Below are 18,456 nucleotides of genomic sequence, written 5' to 3'. Positions count from 1 at the left end.
GACCTTCCTACATGCATGCGCCCGCCAAATTGCCTCCTTGGTTCACACATGCAGTAAATCATATTGTTAAATTAGCATTAGCATACTCCCATGTGGTCAATAAATCAATTTAAATTGGTGTATTTAACTATAGTTTACAACTACCAAATTGAAGAGCATGTTCAAATCTTATCCTATCTTCAGTGGCAGCATCGTTTATAAGGGAAAATTATATAACCTAAGTGACATGCTAGCAAGAATTCTTTTATATGTTGTTAAAAATTATTAATTTCCAACAATTGTTTCTTTATATTTATTTAAGGATTCTTTTACATTTTTCTCTTCATTTATTTTCTTTTTAGTTTTCTTTGTGGGAGTTGGGAGATGGAATCGTTGAAAGTCTGACCTGATTAGTGATCACGTTCTGAAATTAGTCTTTAATACACCAATTTAAATTGATTTATTGACCACATGGGAGTATGCTAATACTAATTTAACCATATGATTTACTGCATGTGTGAACCAAGGAGGCATTTTGGCGGGCGCGTGCATGTAGGAAGGTCGATTTCATGTGAGAAATGGATCCGTCCTTGCCTTTAAATTGAACAAAAAGTTGACGACCAATTTGCCTTGCATTACACTGCATCACCACCTAGGACTGTTTCTCTTCTCTTCCACTTTGATTAGTGTCATAGACTCCCTTCTCCACCAACAGAGCAAGAGAGAGAGAGAGAGAGAGAGAGAGAGATGGCAACAGCAGAAACCAGTAAGTTCTCTGAAGCAAATCCAATGAATGGTGGAGATGGCCCCAACAGCTACTCCAAGAACTCCACTTACCAGGTTCTTCAATAGTAACACTCTAATGGGTAGAAATACAATGGTTGAAGTTGTCTTCTTCATAAGAACGAATTACCTCTTCTGCATAAACAGCATAGGTTTCAGTTGAAACAAAATGCATGCAAAAGCAATCTTCTTCTTTTTCTTCTTCTTTTGTTCATGTATATTGATGATTTAGCTATACATTTTGTTCATTGTGTGAATTGTAGTCAAGACGTGAAACTAATCAAGTTCTTAATCAAAACAGAGAGCAGTGGCAGATGCTGCCAAAGAACTTCTAAACAAGGAAATTGCGGAAAAGCTTGACATCAAAATCTTGTCATCTACCAACACCTTTCACATCGCAGATTTGGGCTGCTCTGTTGGGCCAAATACATTTGCTGCGGTTGAGAACATACTTGAATCTGTGGAACTTAAGTATCAAAGCCAAGGGATGAGTTCTCAAATCCCTGACTTTCAAGTTTTCTTTAGTGATCATACCCCAAATGATTTGAACATGCTCTTCAAATCCCTCCCTCAGAACAGGCGATACTATGCAGTGGGTGTGCCCGGTTCTTTTCATGGTCGCATATTTCCTAATGCTTCCATTCACTTTTTTTACTCTTCTTATGCCATTCACTGGCTTTCTAGAGTACCAAAAGGGGTATTAGACAAAAACAGTCCTGCTTGGAATAAAGGAAGAGTCCACTACCTAAATTCCACAGATGAAGTGGCAAGGGCTTATGAAGCCCAATATAATGAGGACATGGAGTGCTTTCTCAATGCCAGGGCACAAGAGATTGTATGTGGAGGATTGATGACACTTATCATTCCAGGTATCCCCCATGGAATCCCTCATTCTGAGGCTTTGGCAAATGTGACCTATCAACTTTTAGAATCTTGTCTCATAGACATGGCTAGGAAGGTAAGCATTGATCAGCTTCTCTAAGTTTGAACTATTTTCTAAATCAGATATTGAAGAACTATTTTCTTCAATTGAACTTCAACAGCATTATAATCCTCATACAATATTATGTAAGGTACTAATTGCACTAAGATACATAAGCAAGTAAAAGCAATTGGAGAATTTCAGGTAACATATTTGATTATACAATTGTTGTTGGTTAATTAGGATATCAGAAGACATTTTCCTTATGGCTGCTATGTGTTTTTCCTTTATGCAGGAGATAGTTAGTGAAGAGAAAGTAGATTCGTTTAACATACCTATGTATTACATGTCTCCCAAGGAACTGGAAGTGTCTGTAGAACGAAATAGATGCTTTAGCATAGAAAGAATGGAAATCTTACCTCATGTCGTGGCAGATGGCAATGTCTCTAATGCCCTAGTATCTGCATCTCATGTTAGAGCTGCCATGGAGGGAATCATCAAGCAGCAATTTGGAGAAGAAATCTTAGATGAGCTCTTTGACTTGTATCATAAGAAATTTGAAGAGAAACCCTCCACCATTGAGTCAGGGAAGGCGATTAACTTTCTTGTCGTGCTTAAGCGCAAGGAAAACTGATTTGAACATGCTGTTTTGGTATTTGGAAGCTATTTCCTAGAGCTTTATTGTTATGTTTGGTTTTATTATATGACTAAGTGACATGTAAACTTTCTGCAGTAAGTTAATTTCGTATTTATTACTGTAAGTTATTTCCTAATATTTATCGTACTAAGTGAAATGTAAATATCAGCCATGGGCCTTCTTGCCAAAGCCAAGGGGGAAAATGATGGAAGGGAAAGGATATGAAGGGTGTGACGGAGGGAGACAAGGGAGAAGGAAAGAGAAAAAAAACTTATATATATATATATATTTTTTCAAAACATTAGAAAAGAATGGTCAAATGAGAAATTTTTGTGTCTGGTGTGATAAAATTTTTTTTGGTTGTAATACCAAAATAATAACAAAAATATCATCATAAAAAAAAAAAATGACCGCCAATTTGTCTTACACTACACCATTGCCATCGACTTCTTCTGTTGGCCATTTAACTGGTTTGCTTTGTCTGTTGATTAGTGCCAAGTAGTACAGTAGTAGCAGCCGGCTGTAGATATAAAAATGACTCCATGATACATACATGCCATACCCCCACCCTGAAACAGAGAGAAGAGTGAGAGACGGAAACATACGAAAGCAGTAAATTATCTGAAGCATATCCAATGAAAGGTGGAGATGGCCCCAACAGCTATGCCAAGAACTCAACTTTCCAGGTTCTTCTATAGTAACCTTTAATATGCAAAAGAAATTATTTATTTTTTCTTTTGTAAAGCTCGATCATTCTAGTCTATTAGAAAATTCAGAAGTGTTTCAAAACCTTCAACTAAAAGTAGCTTGTACAATCTCTACTTTTGCAGAAAGAAGCCGTGAATGCTGCCAAAGAACTTCTAATGAAGACAATTGCAGAAAAGCTTGACATAGACATCTTGTTATCTTCCAAAACCTTTCACATTGCAGATTTGGGTTGCTCTGTTGGACCTAATACATTTTTTGCGGTTGAAGCTGTGGAATTCAAGTATCAAAGCCAAGGGCTGAATTCTCAGATCCCTGAATTTCAGGTTTTCTTTAATGATCATACCCCAAATGATTTTAACAAGCTCTTCAAATCCCTCCCTCAGAACAGGCGATACTATGCAGCCGGTGTGCCTGGTTCTTTCTATGGTCACCTATTTCCTAATGCTTTCGTTAACTTTGTTCACTCTTCTTATGCCATTCATTGGCTTTCTCGAGTGCCAAAAGAGGTCGTGGACAAGAACTCTCCTTCTTGGAATAAAGGACGAATCCATTATTCAAAGTCAACAGATGAAGTAGTAAGGGCTTATGAAGCTCAATATGTTAAGGACATGGAGTGTTTCCTGCATGCCAGGGCACAAGAGATTGTGTATGGAGGATTGATGGTACTAATTATTCCAGGCCGCCCCGATGATACCCCTCATTCTCAATCTCTGGGAAACGTGACCTTTGAACTTATAGGATCTTGCCTCACACACATGGCTAGGAAAGTATGCAATGATCAACTGCTCTAATTTTTATATTGTACTACTATATATATATATCGAGTCCAATATGATCCTATTATGTGTTGTCATGTAAATAATATCCTATTATGTGTTGTTATGTAAGAAACATCTTATTGTTAATATTTAAAAAGCCAAACAATGCCATAAATTAGAGAACCATGTAAGAAAGAAATGGGAGAATTTTATGTCAAATATTTGATATTACAATTATCGTTGCTTTATGTAGAATTACACAAGACATTTTATTTGTGGCTGCTATTTGTTTTTCTTTTATGCAGGGAGTAATTAGCGAAGAGAAAGTAGATTCATTTAACATACCTATATATTACATGTCTCCCCAAGAACTGGAAGCTGCTGTAGAACGAAATGGATGCTTTAGCATAGAGAGAATGGAAGTGTTACCTCATGTCCCAGCACCTCCCACTGTCTCTATAACCCAACTAGTTGCATCTTACATGAAAGCTGCCTTGGAGGGACTCATCAAGCAACAATTTGGAGAAGAGATAGTAGATGAGCTCTTCGACTTGTATCTTAAGAAACTTGAAGAGCAACCCTCCATCTTTGTGTCATTTAAGGCAATTAATTTTGTTGTTGTGCTTAAACACAAGGGAAAATGAACATGCGGTTTTGGTATCCGCAAAGCTATAGTTAAATTTCCTTTAGCTTCACTTCTATGTCAGTTTCTCCTTGCATGACTAAGTGACGTGTAAAATTTCTGCAATATGCAAATTTGTAAGCCACCTATAATAAGCAGGAGAGATGCACTCCTAGTCTGAGAGATAGTGCTTCTGCATTCTTGTTTAAATTATGTTTAAAAACCTTTAACTCAAAACATAATTGCATGTAATTGGAGTAATTTTCTCGTAAGTATAGTTTGGTGTGGAGTTCGATGCTTCCACAAATCAAAAATGAATTTCCTATTAAAGCTGAATTTCCTATAAAAATGAATTTTACGTGGAGAAGTAAATATAAAGCTATGATTCATTTGTACATTCTTCATATGTCCTCCAATAGTCGATTCTAAGGTACCAAAGAAGCAATGGACAGGAGTTTTGGTAAAATGAAATTGTTAAAGCATGCAGCTCAATATGCAACAATGGCAGAAGAGATTGTTATGATCCACTGGTCATGCAGCTCATGGACTTGGCTAGAAAGGTAAGTAATGATCCACTGGTCTAAGTTTGATGTTATGCTACAATACATAGCTAGTTCATTACCATCATATTATATGTTGCCATGTAAATAATCTAATCTGTCTAAATCAGAAATGGAAGAATAGACTTCTTTAATTGAATTGTGACAGCATTATAACCGTGGAATGGCCATGTCGAATATATTGGAGAATTTTATGTTATATCTTAATATAAATTATTGTTGCTTTATTTGGGTTGCACAAGACATCCTTATGGCTGCTATGTGTTTTTACTTTATGCAGGGAGTTGTAAAGGAAAAGAAAGTAGATTCATTTAAGTATTTAACATACCTATGTATTCCATGTCTCCTCAAGAACTTGAAGCTGCTGTAGAACGAAATGGATGTTTCAGCATAGAAAGAACGGAAAACTTACCTCGTGTCTTGGTAGATGACACTGTCTCAAAATCCCACCTATTTGCATCTCACACGAGAGCAGGCATGGAGGGAATCGTCAAGCAGAAATTTGGAGAAGAAATCTTGGATGAGCTCTTTGACTTGTATCACAAGAAACTTGAAGAGCAACCCTCCATCTTTGAGTCAGGGAAGGCAATTAGCTTTCTTGTTGCGCTTAGAGGCAATGCAAAATGATCTGAACATGCTGCTTTGGTATTTGTGAAGCTATAATTGAAGTTTCTTTAGCTTCATTATTATGTTTTTTTATTAATTATATGACTAAGTCACATGTAAAATTGCTGCCTGGCTGCCTGCAATATATAAATTTTTAAGCCACCTATTATAAGCAAGAGAGAGATACTGTGCCTGAGAGACATTGCTTCTTACTTAAATCATGTTTGGAAACGTTTGACTCAAAGCATGATTGCATGTAATTGGAGTGGTTTTCTCATATAGTTCAGTTGGATCGAAGACACTTGTAATTTCAGGCTCCCAAATGTACCCCTCATTCTGAAGATTTTGTTAAGGACATAGCAGAGATTTCATTCCAGTGCCACATCAACGATGAGCAGCTGGAAGATTAGTTACTGTTCATGTTATTAGTTGAGGCTGGTGTAACTGATCAAGGCTAGTTTAGTAATCTGCTAGTGTACAAGAGTCTAAGTATAAAAGCACAGCTGTAACCTATGTTTCTTTTTAATGAGAGAAATACCCAAAATTCATGAGCTTTTGCCAACATTACTCAGAGCAATTGGAATCTTGTCTTGTAGAGATGACCAAGAGAGTATGCCAATGATCAGAATCAGCTGGCTATAAGCCTAGATTGAAATTTTAATGGCAGTCAATTTAAGCTAATATAGAGACATTAATATGAAACAAACGACAAATATGATGTATGGATATGTATGAAATGGATCTGTCCTTTTCTTTAAAAAGAAAAATAAATAAAAAGAGAACTAGTTTGTCTTACACATCACCACCATGGACTTTTCTTGTTGACTACTTGAATTTGTCTTAATTAATTTGCTTTGTCTTTGATTATTGTCACAAGTAGCAGTAGTAGAGATTCTACAGAGATAATACCAATGACACCCAAATTATGCTGACTAATTCTTTAAATTATTTTTGCCACCATGCTTTTTTATGTTGTCTTCTACTGTTCTTAATTAATTTGCTAGAAGATATTAGTTAGATTAGGAGATTAGGGTGGTTAGGAGAGGGTTCGGATCCTAATAGAATAATGAAACCCACAATACAATATGCCATATCCCCCTCCCCAACCCCTCACCAAAAACACAGAGAGAGAGAGAGAGAGAGAGAGAGAGATGGCAGCAGAGGACACCAGTGAATTCTCAGAAACATTTTCAATGAAAGGTGGAGATGGCCCCAACAGCTATGCCAAAAACTCCAAATTCCAGGTTCTTCTATAGTTCTATAGTATCCTTTACTATGAGTAGATTAGGCACATTTGACTGGTTTAGATTTTAGAATGTTTTCAGGAGCCTGTTCTGTTTCAAAATACCACATAGTTTTCAGTTGAAAAAAAAATGTGAAAGCAGAAATTTGTTTTATCTAATTATATGAACCCTACCTAGGAGCCCAATATGCTAGTTTCATAATTCCTATAGTCTGTCTCTGATAGATAATTCATTATAAGCATGCACAATTTCTGCTTTTGCAGAGACGAGTTGTTGGTGCTAACAAAGAACTTGTAAGCAAGGCAATTGCAGAAAAGCTCGACATAGACATCTTGTTATCTTCCAACACCTTTCACATCGCAGATCTAGGTTGTTCTGTTGGGCCTAATACATTTTTTTCAGTTGAAAACATACTTGAAGCTGTGCAGTTCAAGTATCAATGCCAAGGACTGAATTCCAAAATTCCTGAATTTCTAGTTTCCTTCAATGATAATACCCCAAATGATTTTAACATGCTCTTCAAATCCCTCCCTCAGAACAGGCAATACTATGCCGCGGGTGTGCCTGGTTCTTTTTATGGTCGCCTATTTCCTAAAGCTTCTATTCAAATTTTTCACTCTTCTTTTGCCAGTCATTGGCTTTCAAGAGTACCAAAAGAAGTAGTGGACAAAAACAGTCCTGCTTGGAATAAAGGACGGATCCATTACTCAAATTCCACAGATGAAGTAGTAAGGGCTTATGAAGCTCAATATGCTGAGGACATGGATTGTTTCCTGCATGCCAGGGCACAAGAGATTGTGTACGGAGGATTGATGTTACTTATCATTGTAGGCCACCCTAATAGTACCCCTCATTCTGATTCTCTGTCAAATGTGACCTTTCAAATTCTGGGATCTTGCCTCATGGACATGGCTAGGAAGGTAATCAATGATCAACTGCTCTAAATTTCATATTTTACTACTTTATATAGCTACTTCACTATGATCCTAGGTTTTGTCATGTAAATAATTTAATATGTTATGAATCAGAAATGGAAGAACAAATATCTAATAATTGAAATTTAATAGCAGTTGATCATTGACCATGTAATCTTCAAGAAGCAAATGGATGCCAAGTGTAATCTCCGTAATCTTCAAGAAGCAAAATAATGCCATAAGATATAGAACCATGTAAAAGCAAATGGAGAATTCTATGTCATATATTGATATTACAATTATTGTTGCTTTATGTTGAATTGCAAAAGATATTATTTCCTTATGGATGCCAAGTGTTTTTCTTTTATGCAGGGAGTAGTTAATGAAGAGAAAGTAGATTCATTTAACATACCTTCGTATTCCATGTCTCCCCAAGAACTGGAAGCTGCGGTAGAACGAAATGGATGTTTTAGCATAGAGATAATTGAAAACTTACCTCCTGTCATGCCACTTGACTCTGTCCCTAAAACCCAACTCTATGCATCTCACATGAGAGCTGCCATGGAAGGACTCATCAAACAACAATTTGGAGAAGAAATCTTAGACGAGGTCTTCGACTTATATCGTAAGAAATTTGAAGAGCAACTCTCAATCTTTGAGTCAGGGAAGGCACTTAACTTTCTTGTTGTGCTTAAACGCAAGGCATAGTGACTTGAACTTGATGTTTTACTATAAGTGAAGCTATAGTTTTAATTTTCTTTAGCTTCATTATTATGTTAGTATTTTTATTATATGACCAAGTGACATGTAAAATTGCTGCCTGCAATATATAAATTTGTAAGCCACCTATAATAAGCAGGAGAGAGATACTCTTAACCTGAGAGACAATGCTTATTTAATGCATGTTTGGAATCATGGAATAATCTTCCTTATTTAAGTCACACTATATCATGTTATTATATTGTCCCATTAGCTTCTTACTTATCACGCATTTTGAAAACTATTAGACTCACGAAGTCTGATATCAGGACTCAGTTACAAGTGATATTTACTTGTGCAAATGAAGATTGTAGTTGATGACCTTCAGAAATAAGAAACTCCATGCTAAACAGAGTATCAGAAACGATTCGCAACAACCCATGAACAATTCCCTCTTCTTAGCAATGCTTCGTGAATCAATGAAGTATTTAAAATTGGCACAATTAAAAAACACCTTAATATAACCTGTCATTTCAGACCAACAAAAAAAAAAAAAACCTGTCATATAATTGAAACACAAGGCTCAGACCCAAAAAAAAAAGAAAAAGAAACACAAGGCTAATAATTATTAGTGAACAGAGTTGAAACAGGGACTGCGACCATTTCAGATTGAAATACTGCAATTTCTAAGATTCTAAAGAAACCATGATAAAGCAACATAGAAACAAGATCGAATTACCAACCTTGTAAGTTCCACACAACATGCACATATGATGCATTGCAGAAACAGAGGAAAATCCAGTGGCTTTGAAGCCCAGTACTGCACTAAACAGTCAGACCCAAATGCGGCACTAAATGATTTTAGAAGAAAAATAAGTGAAACACATGAAAGAAAAATAAGGGTCAGAATCAAAATAATTTTCTCTCTTGAATGAAGAACCATTATAATTTGCAACGGTGTTGATTACGAGAAGGATAGAGTAGCAATTATAAAATTTAGTAAGGGTAAGAAATAAGATGTACTCTATTCTGTTTTGATGAAGTGGCTATTCAGAGGGCGTTGGATTATGCTTGACAAAGATGAACGGTTCAGATCAAGAGAAGAGGAGAGGATCCTGTGACATGGATCTGTCGTCGTCTTTTTTGTTTTTTTTTTTTGTTTTGGGCATGGATCTGTCGTTGTCTTTAAAAGGCAAAAGATACAAGAAAAGACTGACCCATAAATTCAATGTTTTCTGAAGCAGAGAGAGAAATGGCAGCAGAGGAAAGCAGTAAATTCATTGAAGCATATCCTATGAACAGTGGAGATGGACCCAACAGCTATGCCAAGAACTCCACTTACCAGGTTCTTCTTTAGATTTTAATCGTTTACTATGAATGGAGTTGCTACAGTTAACTAGTCTGACTCTAATAGTTAGTACATTGTAATAATTGTAGGAATTTGATGAAACAGTAGCCAAACCTTATAGTCAATTTTTTTTTCTTCATCTAGTATCCTGGACTTGCAAACATAAAATATATATCTAAAGAGGTCTGCAAAAACTAATTACATGTTGCATGCATATTAATAGTTAAACTCATTTAATCAAGTTCTGGATCAAATGTATACAAAATCTCTGCTTTTGCAGAGAGGAGCTGTGGATGCTGCTAAAGAACTTATAAACAGGGCAATTGCAGAAAAGCTTGACATAGAAATCTTGTTATCTTCCAACACCATTCACATTGCAGATTTAGGTTGCTCTTTTGGGCCCAATACATTTTTTGCGGTTGAAAACATACTTGAAGCTGTGGAGTTCAAGTATCAAAGCCAAGGGCTGAATTCCCACATCCTGAATTTCAATTCTTTAATGATCATACCGAAAACGATTTTAACATGCTCTTCAAATCCCTCTCTCCCAACAGGCGATACTATGCCGTGGGTGTGCCTAGTTCTTTCTATGGTCGCATCTTTCCTAATGCTTCCATTCACTTTTTTCACTCTTCTACTGCCATTCATTGGCTTTCAAGAGTACCAAAAGAGGCCGGTAGTGGACAAAAACAGTCCTGCTTGGAATAAAGGACGAATCCACTGCTCAAATTCCACAGGTGAAGTAGTAAGGGCTTATGAGGCTCAATTTGGTGAGGACATGGGGTGCTTCCTGCATGCCAGGACACAAGAGATTGTGTTTGGAGGGCTGATTGTACTTATCATTCCAGGCCGCCCCAATGGTATCCCTCATTCTCATTCTCCGGCAAATGTGACCTTACAACTTTTAGGGTCTTGCCTCATGGACTTGGCTAGTAAGGTAAGCAAGGATCCACTGCTCTAATTTTGATACTGTACTACCATGTAGAGCTACTTCATTATGATCTTTACGAAGCCAAATAATGCAACAAGATAGAGAACCATGTAACAATTGCAAAATTTCATGTCGCATTTGATTTTACAATTATTGTTGCTTTATGTTTGATTGCACAAGACATTGTTATGGCTGCTATGTGTTTTCCTTTATGCAGGGAGTTGTTCCTGAAGAGAAAGTAGATTCTTTTAATATACCTATGTATTACATGTCTCCCCAAGAGATGGAAGGCGCTGTAGAACAAAATGGATGCTTTAGCATGGAAGGAATGGAAAACTTACCTCATGTTAAGATAGATGACATTGCCTCAGAAACCCAAGTCTTTGCATCTCATATGAGAGCTGTCTTGGAGGGACTCATCAAGCACCAATTTGGAGAAGAAATCTTAAATGAGCTCTTCAACTTGTATCATAAGAAACTTGAAGAGCACCACTCCATCTTTGAGTCAGAGCAGGCAGTTCAATTTCTTGTTGTGCTTAGACGCAAGGCAAATTGATTTGAACATACTGTTTTGGTATTTGTGAAGCTATAGTTGAATTTTCTTTAGCCTTATTGTTGTGTTTGTTTTTCTATTGTATGACTTCGTGATATCTTGGACATCTTTATTATTGCTGATTTGATTTGCAAAAGATAGACACGGTGCAACCTTTCAGTGTTGGCATGGAGGGATTTGGATCAATAATTTCAGATATGAGAATATAGACAACCTCTTTGATTAATTTAGCAAGAAATTTGTCAAATCATAGTGAGAGGTACTCCATAAGATTTGAGTTCATACCCAAGTTTGCACTAGACAGGGAGAGATGAACTGAGCTTCTTATCTAACTCAGGTTGCAAGATATATAGTTTGTGCATTTCTGAGCAGATCTAGTGTTCTGAGCTTCTTATACATCCTCAAATGATTTCAATGAACTCTTCCAATCCCTCCCTCCAGACAGGCGATACTATGCAGTGGGTGTGCCGGGTTCTTATTATTCTCGTTTATATCCCAAGAACTTTCTTCACTTTGTCTACTCTTCATATGCTGTCAGTGGTCTTTCTAAAGTGCCAAAAGAGGTGGTAGACATGAACTCTCCTGCTTGGAACAAAGGAAGGATTTTTTACTCGAATTCTGCTGACGAAGTTGCTAAGGCATACGCAGCTCAATATGCTAAGGACATGGAGTGCTTTCTAAGTGCTAGAGCACAAGAGATTGTGTGTGGAGGGTTGATGGCCATTATTGTCCCAGGCCGCCCCAATGGAACCCCTCATGCACAAATTTTTAACAACATGGCAATGGACCTCCTTGGATCCTGCCTAATGGACATGGCCAACAAGGTATGAAATTATCAGTTTCTCTTTATATTTCCTCTTGCTGTTGTTTACTGAACTTTTAGTAACTTTTACAAATTTGCATCACAGAGCACTAATATAATGTACATTTTTCTCTTTTTGGGCTTAAACCAAAAGATATGTAACATGTATTTTAACAATTCAAAAGGAAAAAAAAAAAAAAAAAAAAATCTTGAAGTCAAGATTGATTGCTACTTAAGCTGGTATTTGACCTTTTATTTTACTGGATAGGGTATCATCACTGAAGACAAAGTGGACTCCTTCAATATGGCAATATATAACGCTTCTCTCGAAGAAGTGGAAGCAATTGTGAAAGGTAATGGATATTTCAGCATAGAAAGGATGGAAAATTTTCCTCACGAAAAGCTACAGCCCATGGTGTTCGCCTCCACCTTGAGAGGCGGAATGGGGAGAATCATTCAGGAGCATTTTGGAGATGAGATTCTGGATGAGCTTTTCGATTCATTAAGCAAGAAAGTTCATGGATCCTCCTCCATCCTCGAATCAGGGATATCAATCAACTTATTTGTTTTACTCAAACGAAAAGCAACTGAGTAACAATGGAGCTCTCTCTAGTTTATCAGTGCAACTTGCCATTTGAAGATCTGAAACTCCAGGGGAATAAAATAATTGTAGCTTGACTTGGCAAGATGATAAATATAGAATGTTCTTCAATTGGTATGTTGAGGCCCTGTGGATTTGAATCTTTTACATTGTCTTTAAAGTTAAGAATAACTGGTATGGGTTATTGGAATTGAAACAATTTATCCTTTGTATCTGTTTCAATTGTAAGAATATGTTTTACCACTACATTTGAGCTCAAACTGCAACATCATTTATACTATTCTCAAGTTCATTGCCTCTCTTTCTTTATAATTTAATGCAATGCAACAGATCAACAAAAAAGCGAACCCCAAACAAAATATAAATTACATTTCCTCCTAATTTCTGTTGAGTTTTTTTGAATGAGTGTTTATAGTTCTCTTTGTACCTCGGGCATTCAGAATTAAGCAGCCCACCAAACATTCAGAATTCAGAATTGAGAATCTGCGCAGAAATGGAGAAGGGGAAGAAAGGAATTTGGAAAGTAATAATTTGTTCTGTGGGGAAGAAAGGAATGTTTGAGAGAGAGAATACAGATTTTCCATTTGTTTCTTTTGGTTTATTAATAGGAGATTGAATGTGGGTTGGATTAGATGGGCTTGTTGGCGAAAAACTTGGGTGGAAACTGAATTCGATGTGAGAATTGAGATGGTGCAAAATAAAGGTAAAACTTGAAATAAAATAAATAAAATCAATGTTACAAAATAGAACAAAATTAAAATTGCTTCAGCGGTATGGCATCCTCTCACTACCCAGCAGATCCGCAGTTCGATTGATACCAAACCCAGCATGCAGATGACATTTTGCTAAATTAAAATGGCCGAAGAGACACGTGGCGGAAGATGGTTGGCGAGATTAAAGCCTGCTCTGCTACCACGTGGCCCATGTGGGTCCGCGGGCTTCCAACCGTGGGCTGACACGTGGCCCAAGTGGGCCCATGAGCTTCTAATCGTGGGCTACCACGTGGCACATGTGGGCCCGTGGGCTTCCAATTGTGGGCTGCCATGTGGCCCGTGGGCTTCTAACCGTTGGCTGCCACGTGGCCCATGTGGGCCCGTGGGCTTCCAATCGTGGGCTGCCCGGAGACCATCTTCTCCTTTGACTCCATCAAGAAGTTCACGCAATCCCTTCTTGCAAGCCACGCTTGTCTTGCTGCTTTCTTGGCTTGTCTTCTGCTTCTTTCTAAGGTTTATGAAGCTTGGCAATGATGGTAGGAGCATTTGGTTTAGGCTTAGATGGTGGGTCAGCAGATTGGATGTTTGCTTCGCCACTAGGCATTGGCTGGTTAGTTAGCTTTAATTACTCACTTACCCACTTTTTTTCTTGTGCTAATTAAGTTGCCTGCTGTGGATTTACTCCATCGCACCAATGGAGCTTAGCACCATTTCCATAACTTGAAGAAGAACGATGACATCATGATCCATAGGTGTGCCTTTCTTCTTCAGAAGACACGTTGATGGCCTATATGATTATATATATTATTATATATTTCATTCATTTTTAAAATTTCTTTTTCTAATTTGTATTTGGGATATATTTTAATGTTTAATCAAATTAGATATAGATTTAATCCAAAATGCTCTTAATAATATTTTTCTTCCTAATATTGAAAATGGTTCATTCTTAAATGATATATTAAAAAAGTGTCAATTTTGCGTTAGGTTTATGGCGGACCACAATTATCTTAATAATATTTTTCATTATTAAGAAATGGATATTAGGATGCTAGAGTCAATGGATATTAGGGTGGCTATGGGTTTATACATACATAGCTATTTAAAAAATTAGGCTGGGCGTGAGCCTAAGATCCGTCCCTGATGCCCAATAAAGTAATCATCGTTACCTACTCAGCCTTCATGCAACAGGGACCCAACAATTGTCTCTATATATGTGGAGTTTGTGTTTAGAGTTGTGGCATGACTTGGAAGCTAGAGCGCTAAGCTAGAGAAAAGGATATAGGGCTTCACAGTACTTGTGTACTATAGATAGAACCCTGTTTTCCTTCACTCTCATCAATATCTTCCATTTGCTTCACCATCCCAAAGAGACTGCCATGGAGTCTAGTACAGCTCACTACACATGGGTTTTTTTGTTTGGAATCCTAGGTACAAATATTGTAATATATATGATGAACATTGTAATATATATAAATAACTGGACTAAATCTGTAATTTCCTCTTAATTTAATTAGCATGCTAAATAACTCTTTCTCATAACAGCATGCTAATTAAATTAAGAGGAAATTACAGATTTAGTCCAGTTATTTATATATATTACAATGTTCATCATATATATTACAATATTTGTACCTAGGATTCCAAACAAAAAAACCCATGTGTAGTGAGTTGTACTAGACTCCATGGCAGTCTCTTTGGGATGGTGAAGCAAATGGAAGATATTGATGAGAGTGAAGGAAAACAGGGTTCTATCTATAGTACACAAGTACTGTGAAGCCCTATATCCTTCTCTCTAGCTTAGCGCTCTAGCTTCCAAGTCATGCCACAACTCTAAACACAAACTCCACATATATAGAGACAATTGTTGGGTCCCTGTTGCATGAAGGCTGAGTAGGTAACGATGATTACTTTATTGGGCATCAGGGACGGATCTTAGTGGAGGTGGAGGGGTGGGCTTGAACACGATGATTACTTTATTGGGCATCAGGGACGGATCTTAGTGGAGGTGGAGGGCTGGGCGTGTTCAAGCCCACCCTAATTTTTTAAATAGCTATATATGTATAAACCCATAGCCCCCTCAATTAAAAAAAGATAAAACAATGAATTAAACATCACTCACTCACCCAAGTACCCATTATTAATATACAGCCCCCACCATGACCTATCTCCTAATCTCCAATCTATTATTTTCTTTTGTGGCTTTTGTTTCCCTTTATTTTATTTTACGATCTGCTGTTCATTTTCCTCTGCTTCTCTCTTCTTTCACTTCAGTTTTTAGTCTTTAAGGCCATGTTTGTTTCACCTTCTAAACAGGGACTGGGTTAGTTAAGACTTTAAGCCCATGTTTGGTGAGCTTAGGATTAGAAAAAATGAGGCTTAGTGAATCCTCTCCAACTTAAATCAGCCTTCTTAGGTGGGCTTAATGAAACCCGTGAAAATGTGGAGGTTTAGCTAAGAACCTCCTTAGCTGGGTCTACCTAAGACCAAACTTAAAAATCAGAACACACTTCATCAATTTCATATCGAGAACAAACTGAAGGAGAAAGTGGGCAGCAGTGACTTCATCACTGTGGGCAGCGGCGACCGACGAGAAGAACTAGGCAGCGGCGACCGGCGAGAAGAACTGGGCAGCGGCGACCGAGGAGAAGAACTGGGCAGCGGCGACCGGCGAGAAGAACTGGGCAGAAGCGACTGGTAATTTCAGGTTGTTAGTCCTGCACTGCACCAAACATAGGACATGACTATTTTCATTATCCAGGTTGTTAGTCCTGCACTGCACCAAACATTAAGGCAGTTCTTAGCTAGCTTAATCCATGCCAAGCCAGTCCATGCCAGTCCCTATAGCTAGTCCAAGCCAAGACAGTCCTGTGAAACAAACGAGGCCTAACAGTTCATCATGTGGTAAGAAATCAATGATGTTTGTTCGTAAATGGGAGAGAGAACTTCGTCTCTGTAATGGGCTAAGGTCAATGGTGTTTCTTTACTAAATTCAGCCCTCCCAAATTTTCAATGCTGGCTTTGTCCCTGTTGGGCATCATCGTTATTGTCACTTAATAATATCCATTGACTCTAGCATCCTAATATCCATTTCTTTTTCTAATTTGTATTTGGGATATGTTTTAATGTTTAATCAAATTAGATATAGATTTCAGTAATCCAAAATGCTCTTAATAATATTTTTCATCCTAATATTGAAAATGGTTCATTCTTAAAGAATATATTAAAAAAGTGTCAATTTTGTAAAATATAATAAATGTCAAATTATTAATTTTATTCCGGGATTTACCAAACGCATAAATTAGAATTGTAAACTATTTCCTACTTTGATTCCTGACGTGTTCCAAACGCTAGAATGGAAATGTCAAATTTTTTCCATTCCATGATTGCCAGGAAAGTGAATACAATTTCAATTCCTATTCTACTATTCTGGTCAAACAAACAAGGCCTTAAGAGTCTGATACAAGTTCGTAGGGTGCATTTTTTTATTTCCGTTGGGCCAAATAGAACCACATAATGACAACATGCTAATTTAATATAAAAAATGACTACATGCTAATTAAATTTATACTTTTCTCATGAGAGTTATTTACACTTACACCACATGAGGTTTATCGTCTTTTCACATACATCTCCTGATGTTTCAAAACTGTTACACATAATTACCCTTGCAAGAGAAAACATTATGCCATAATAAAAGGATGTGTCTAAATAAGAATGTTGGAGAGGTGCAAAGAGGTGGTGTGAACGTTTAAGGGGAAGAGGAAGAGTGAGTGGAGGAGTCAATGCATTAGGGGAAAGGGGTTTATGTACAACAGTTTTGAAACTTTAGGGGTATATATATAATTTTTAAAACCTTAGAGAGTGTATATAAAAAAATGATAAACCTAAAGGGTTTAAGTATAAATTACTCTTTCTCATAATATCATGCTAATTAAATTAATGTTGACGGACAAACATTAATTTAAGATATAATGGTTTTGTATTGCAGTTTAGTGCTGTGTTGTTAATTACTGAAGAAAATTCTCAACACTTTCCTTGGTGGCGGCTACTCAATTCTAATATTGAACATGGTTCATTCTTAAAGGATATATTAAAAAAGTGTCAATTTTTTAAAATATAATAAATGTCAAATTTTTAATTTTATTCCGGGATTTACCAAACGCAAAAATTAGAATTGTAAACCATTTCCTACTTTGATTCATGACGTGTTCCAAACGCTAGAATAGAAATGTCAAATTTTTTCCATTCCATGATTGCCAGGAAAGTGAATACAATTCCCATTCTACTATTCCGGTCAAACAAACAGGGCCTCAAGAGTCTGATACAAGTTCCTAGAGTGCAGTTTTTTATTTCCGTTTGGCCAAATAGAACCACATAATGACAACATGCTAATTTAATATAAAAAATGACTACATGCTAATTAAATTTATACTTTTCTTGTACAAGTTCCTAGGGTGCAGATTTTTATTTCCATTTGGCCAAATAGAACCACATAATGACAACATGCTAATTTAATATAAAAAATGACTACATGCTAATTAAATTTATACTTTTCTCATGAGAGTTATTTACATTTACACCACATGAGGTTTATCGTCTTTTCACATACATTTTTTGAGGTTTCAAAATTGTTACACATAATTACCCTTGCAAGAGAAAACATTAGGCCATAATAAGAGGAAGTGTCCAAATAAAAATGTTAGAGAGGTGCAAAGAGATAGTGTGAACGTTTTTAGGGGAAGAGGAAGAGTGAGTGGAGGAATCAATGCATTAGGGGAAAGAGGTATGTGTAACAGTTTTGAAACTTTAGGGTATATATACTTATTAAGGGGAAGAGGAAGAGTGAGTGGAGGAGTCAATGCATTAGGGGAAAGGGGTTTATGTGCAACAGTTTTGAAACTTCAGGAATGTATGTGTAATTTTTAAAATCTCAAGAAGTGTATGTGAAAATATGATAATCTTGAAGGGTTTAAGTATAAATAACTCTTTCTCATAACAGCATGCTAATTAAATTAATGTTGACGGACAAACATTAATTTAAGATATATTGGTTCTGCACTGCAGTTTAGTGCT

At 36.8% G+C, this 18,456-nt stretch overlaps 4 protein-coding genes and 1 pseudogene across 5 annotated transcripts; all 5 read left to right on the top strand.

The window, feature by feature from the left end:
* Positions 1-702: 702 nt before the first annotated feature.
* Positions 703-2,318, top strand: LOC147275285 (loganic acid O-methyltransferase-like). The gene is made up of 3 exons (XM_086257345.1): positions 703-819; positions 1,064-1,720; positions 1,980-2,318. The coding sequence occupies exons 1-3, from the start codon at positions 727-729 to the stop codon at positions 2,316-2,318; spliced, it is 1,089 nt and encodes a 362-aa protein (XP_086113471.1). The 5' UTR covers positions 703-726.
* Positions 2,319-2,721: 403 nt separating this feature from the next.
* Positions 2,722-4,431, top strand: LOC147275284 (loganic acid O-methyltransferase-like). Its single transcript, XM_086256684.1, has 3 exons — positions 2,722-3,007; positions 3,152-3,796; positions 4,093-4,431. The coding sequence occupies exons 1-3, from the start codon at positions 2,957-2,959 to the stop codon at positions 4,429-4,431; spliced, it is 1,035 nt and encodes a 344-aa protein (XP_086112810.1). The 5' UTR covers positions 2,722-2,956.
* A 2,265-nt stretch (positions 4,432-6,696) lies between these two features.
* LOC147275283 (loganic acid O-methyltransferase-like) lies at positions 6,697-8,587 on the top strand. The gene is made up of 3 exons (XM_086257063.1): positions 6,697-6,819; positions 7,083-7,739; positions 8,106-8,587. Exons 1-3 carry the CDS (start codon positions 6,727-6,729, stop codon positions 8,439-8,441), a joined length of 1,086 nt encoding a protein of 361 aa, XP_086113189.1. The 5' UTR covers positions 6,697-6,726; the 3' UTR covers positions 8,442-8,587.
* A 1,097-nt stretch (positions 8,588-9,684) lies between these two features.
* On the top strand, positions 9,685-11,386 carry LOC147275282 (loganic acid O-methyltransferase-like). Its single transcript, XM_086256924.1, has 3 exons — positions 9,685-9,777; positions 10,061-10,717; positions 10,929-11,386. Exons 1-3 carry the CDS (start codon positions 9,685-9,687, stop codon positions 11,265-11,267), a joined length of 1,089 nt encoding a protein of 362 aa, XP_086113050.1. The 3' UTR covers positions 11,268-11,386.
* Positions 11,387-11,662: 276 nt separating this feature from the next.
* Positions 11,663-12,964, top strand: LOC147275281 (loganic acid O-methyltransferase pseudogene; annotated as a pseudogene). The gene is made up of 2 exons (XR_015119715.1): positions 11,663-12,088; positions 12,335-12,964. The product of XR_015119715.1 is annotated as a loganic acid O-methyltransferase pseudogene (transcript).
* Positions 12,965-18,456: the final 5,492 nt, after the last annotated feature.

This window comes from Dryas octopetala, chromosome 9, assembly GCF_963921425.1.
Source record: "Dryas octopetala chromosome 9, drDryOcto1.1, whole genome shotgun sequence".
In the NCBI taxonomy this organism is placed as follows: domain Eukaryota; kingdom Viridiplantae; phylum Streptophyta; class Magnoliopsida; order Rosales; family Rosaceae; genus Dryas; species Dryas octopetala.
This window is presented reverse-complemented; position numbering and strand designations above follow the sequence as displayed.

Bases quoted from the DNA above. Each gene is read 5' to 3' on its own strand.
- LOC147275285 (XM_086257345.1), top strand. From the start codon at position 727: ATGGCAACAGCAGAAACCAGTAAGTTCTCTGAAGCAAATCCAATGAAT. The intron at 820-1,063 runs GTTCTTCAATAG...TAATCAAAACAG, and splicing joins CCAAGAACTCCACTTACCAG to AGAGCAGTGGCAGATGCTGC. The intron at 1,721-1,979 runs GTAAGCATTGAT...TCCTTTATGCAG, and splicing joins TCATAGACATGGCTAGGAAG to GAGATAGTTAGTGAAGAGAA.
- LOC147275284 (XM_086256684.1), top strand. From the start codon at position 2,957: ATGAAAGGTGGAGATGGCCCCAACAGCTATGCCAAGAACTCAACTTTC. The intron at 3,008-3,151 runs GTTCTTCTATAG...CTACTTTTGCAG, and splicing joins CCAAGAACTCAACTTTCCAG to AAAGAAGCCGTGAATGCTGC. The intron at 3,797-4,092 runs GTATGCAATGAT...TCTTTTATGCAG, and splicing joins TCACACACATGGCTAGGAAA to GGAGTAATTAGCGAAGAGAA.
- LOC147275283 (XM_086257063.1), top strand. From the start codon at position 6,727: ATGGCAGCAGAGGACACCAGTGAATTCTCAGAAACATTTTCAATGAAA. The intron at 6,820-7,082 runs GTTCTTCTATAG...CTGCTTTTGCAG, and splicing joins CCAAAAACTCCAAATTCCAG to AGACGAGTTGTTGGTGCTAA. The intron at 7,740-8,105 runs GTAATCAATGAT...TCTTTTATGCAG, and splicing joins TCATGGACATGGCTAGGAAG to GGAGTAGTTAATGAAGAGAA.
- LOC147275282 (XM_086256924.1), top strand. From the start codon at position 9,685: ATGGCAGCAGAGGAAAGCAGTAAATTCATTGAAGCATATCCTATGAAC. The intron at 9,778-10,060 runs GTTCTTCTTTAG...CTGCTTTTGCAG, and splicing joins CCAAGAACTCCACTTACCAG to AGAGGAGCTGTGGATGCTGC. The intron at 10,718-10,928 runs GTAAGCAAGGAT...TCCTTTATGCAG, and splicing joins TCATGGACTTGGCTAGTAAG to GGAGTTGTTCCTGAAGAGAA.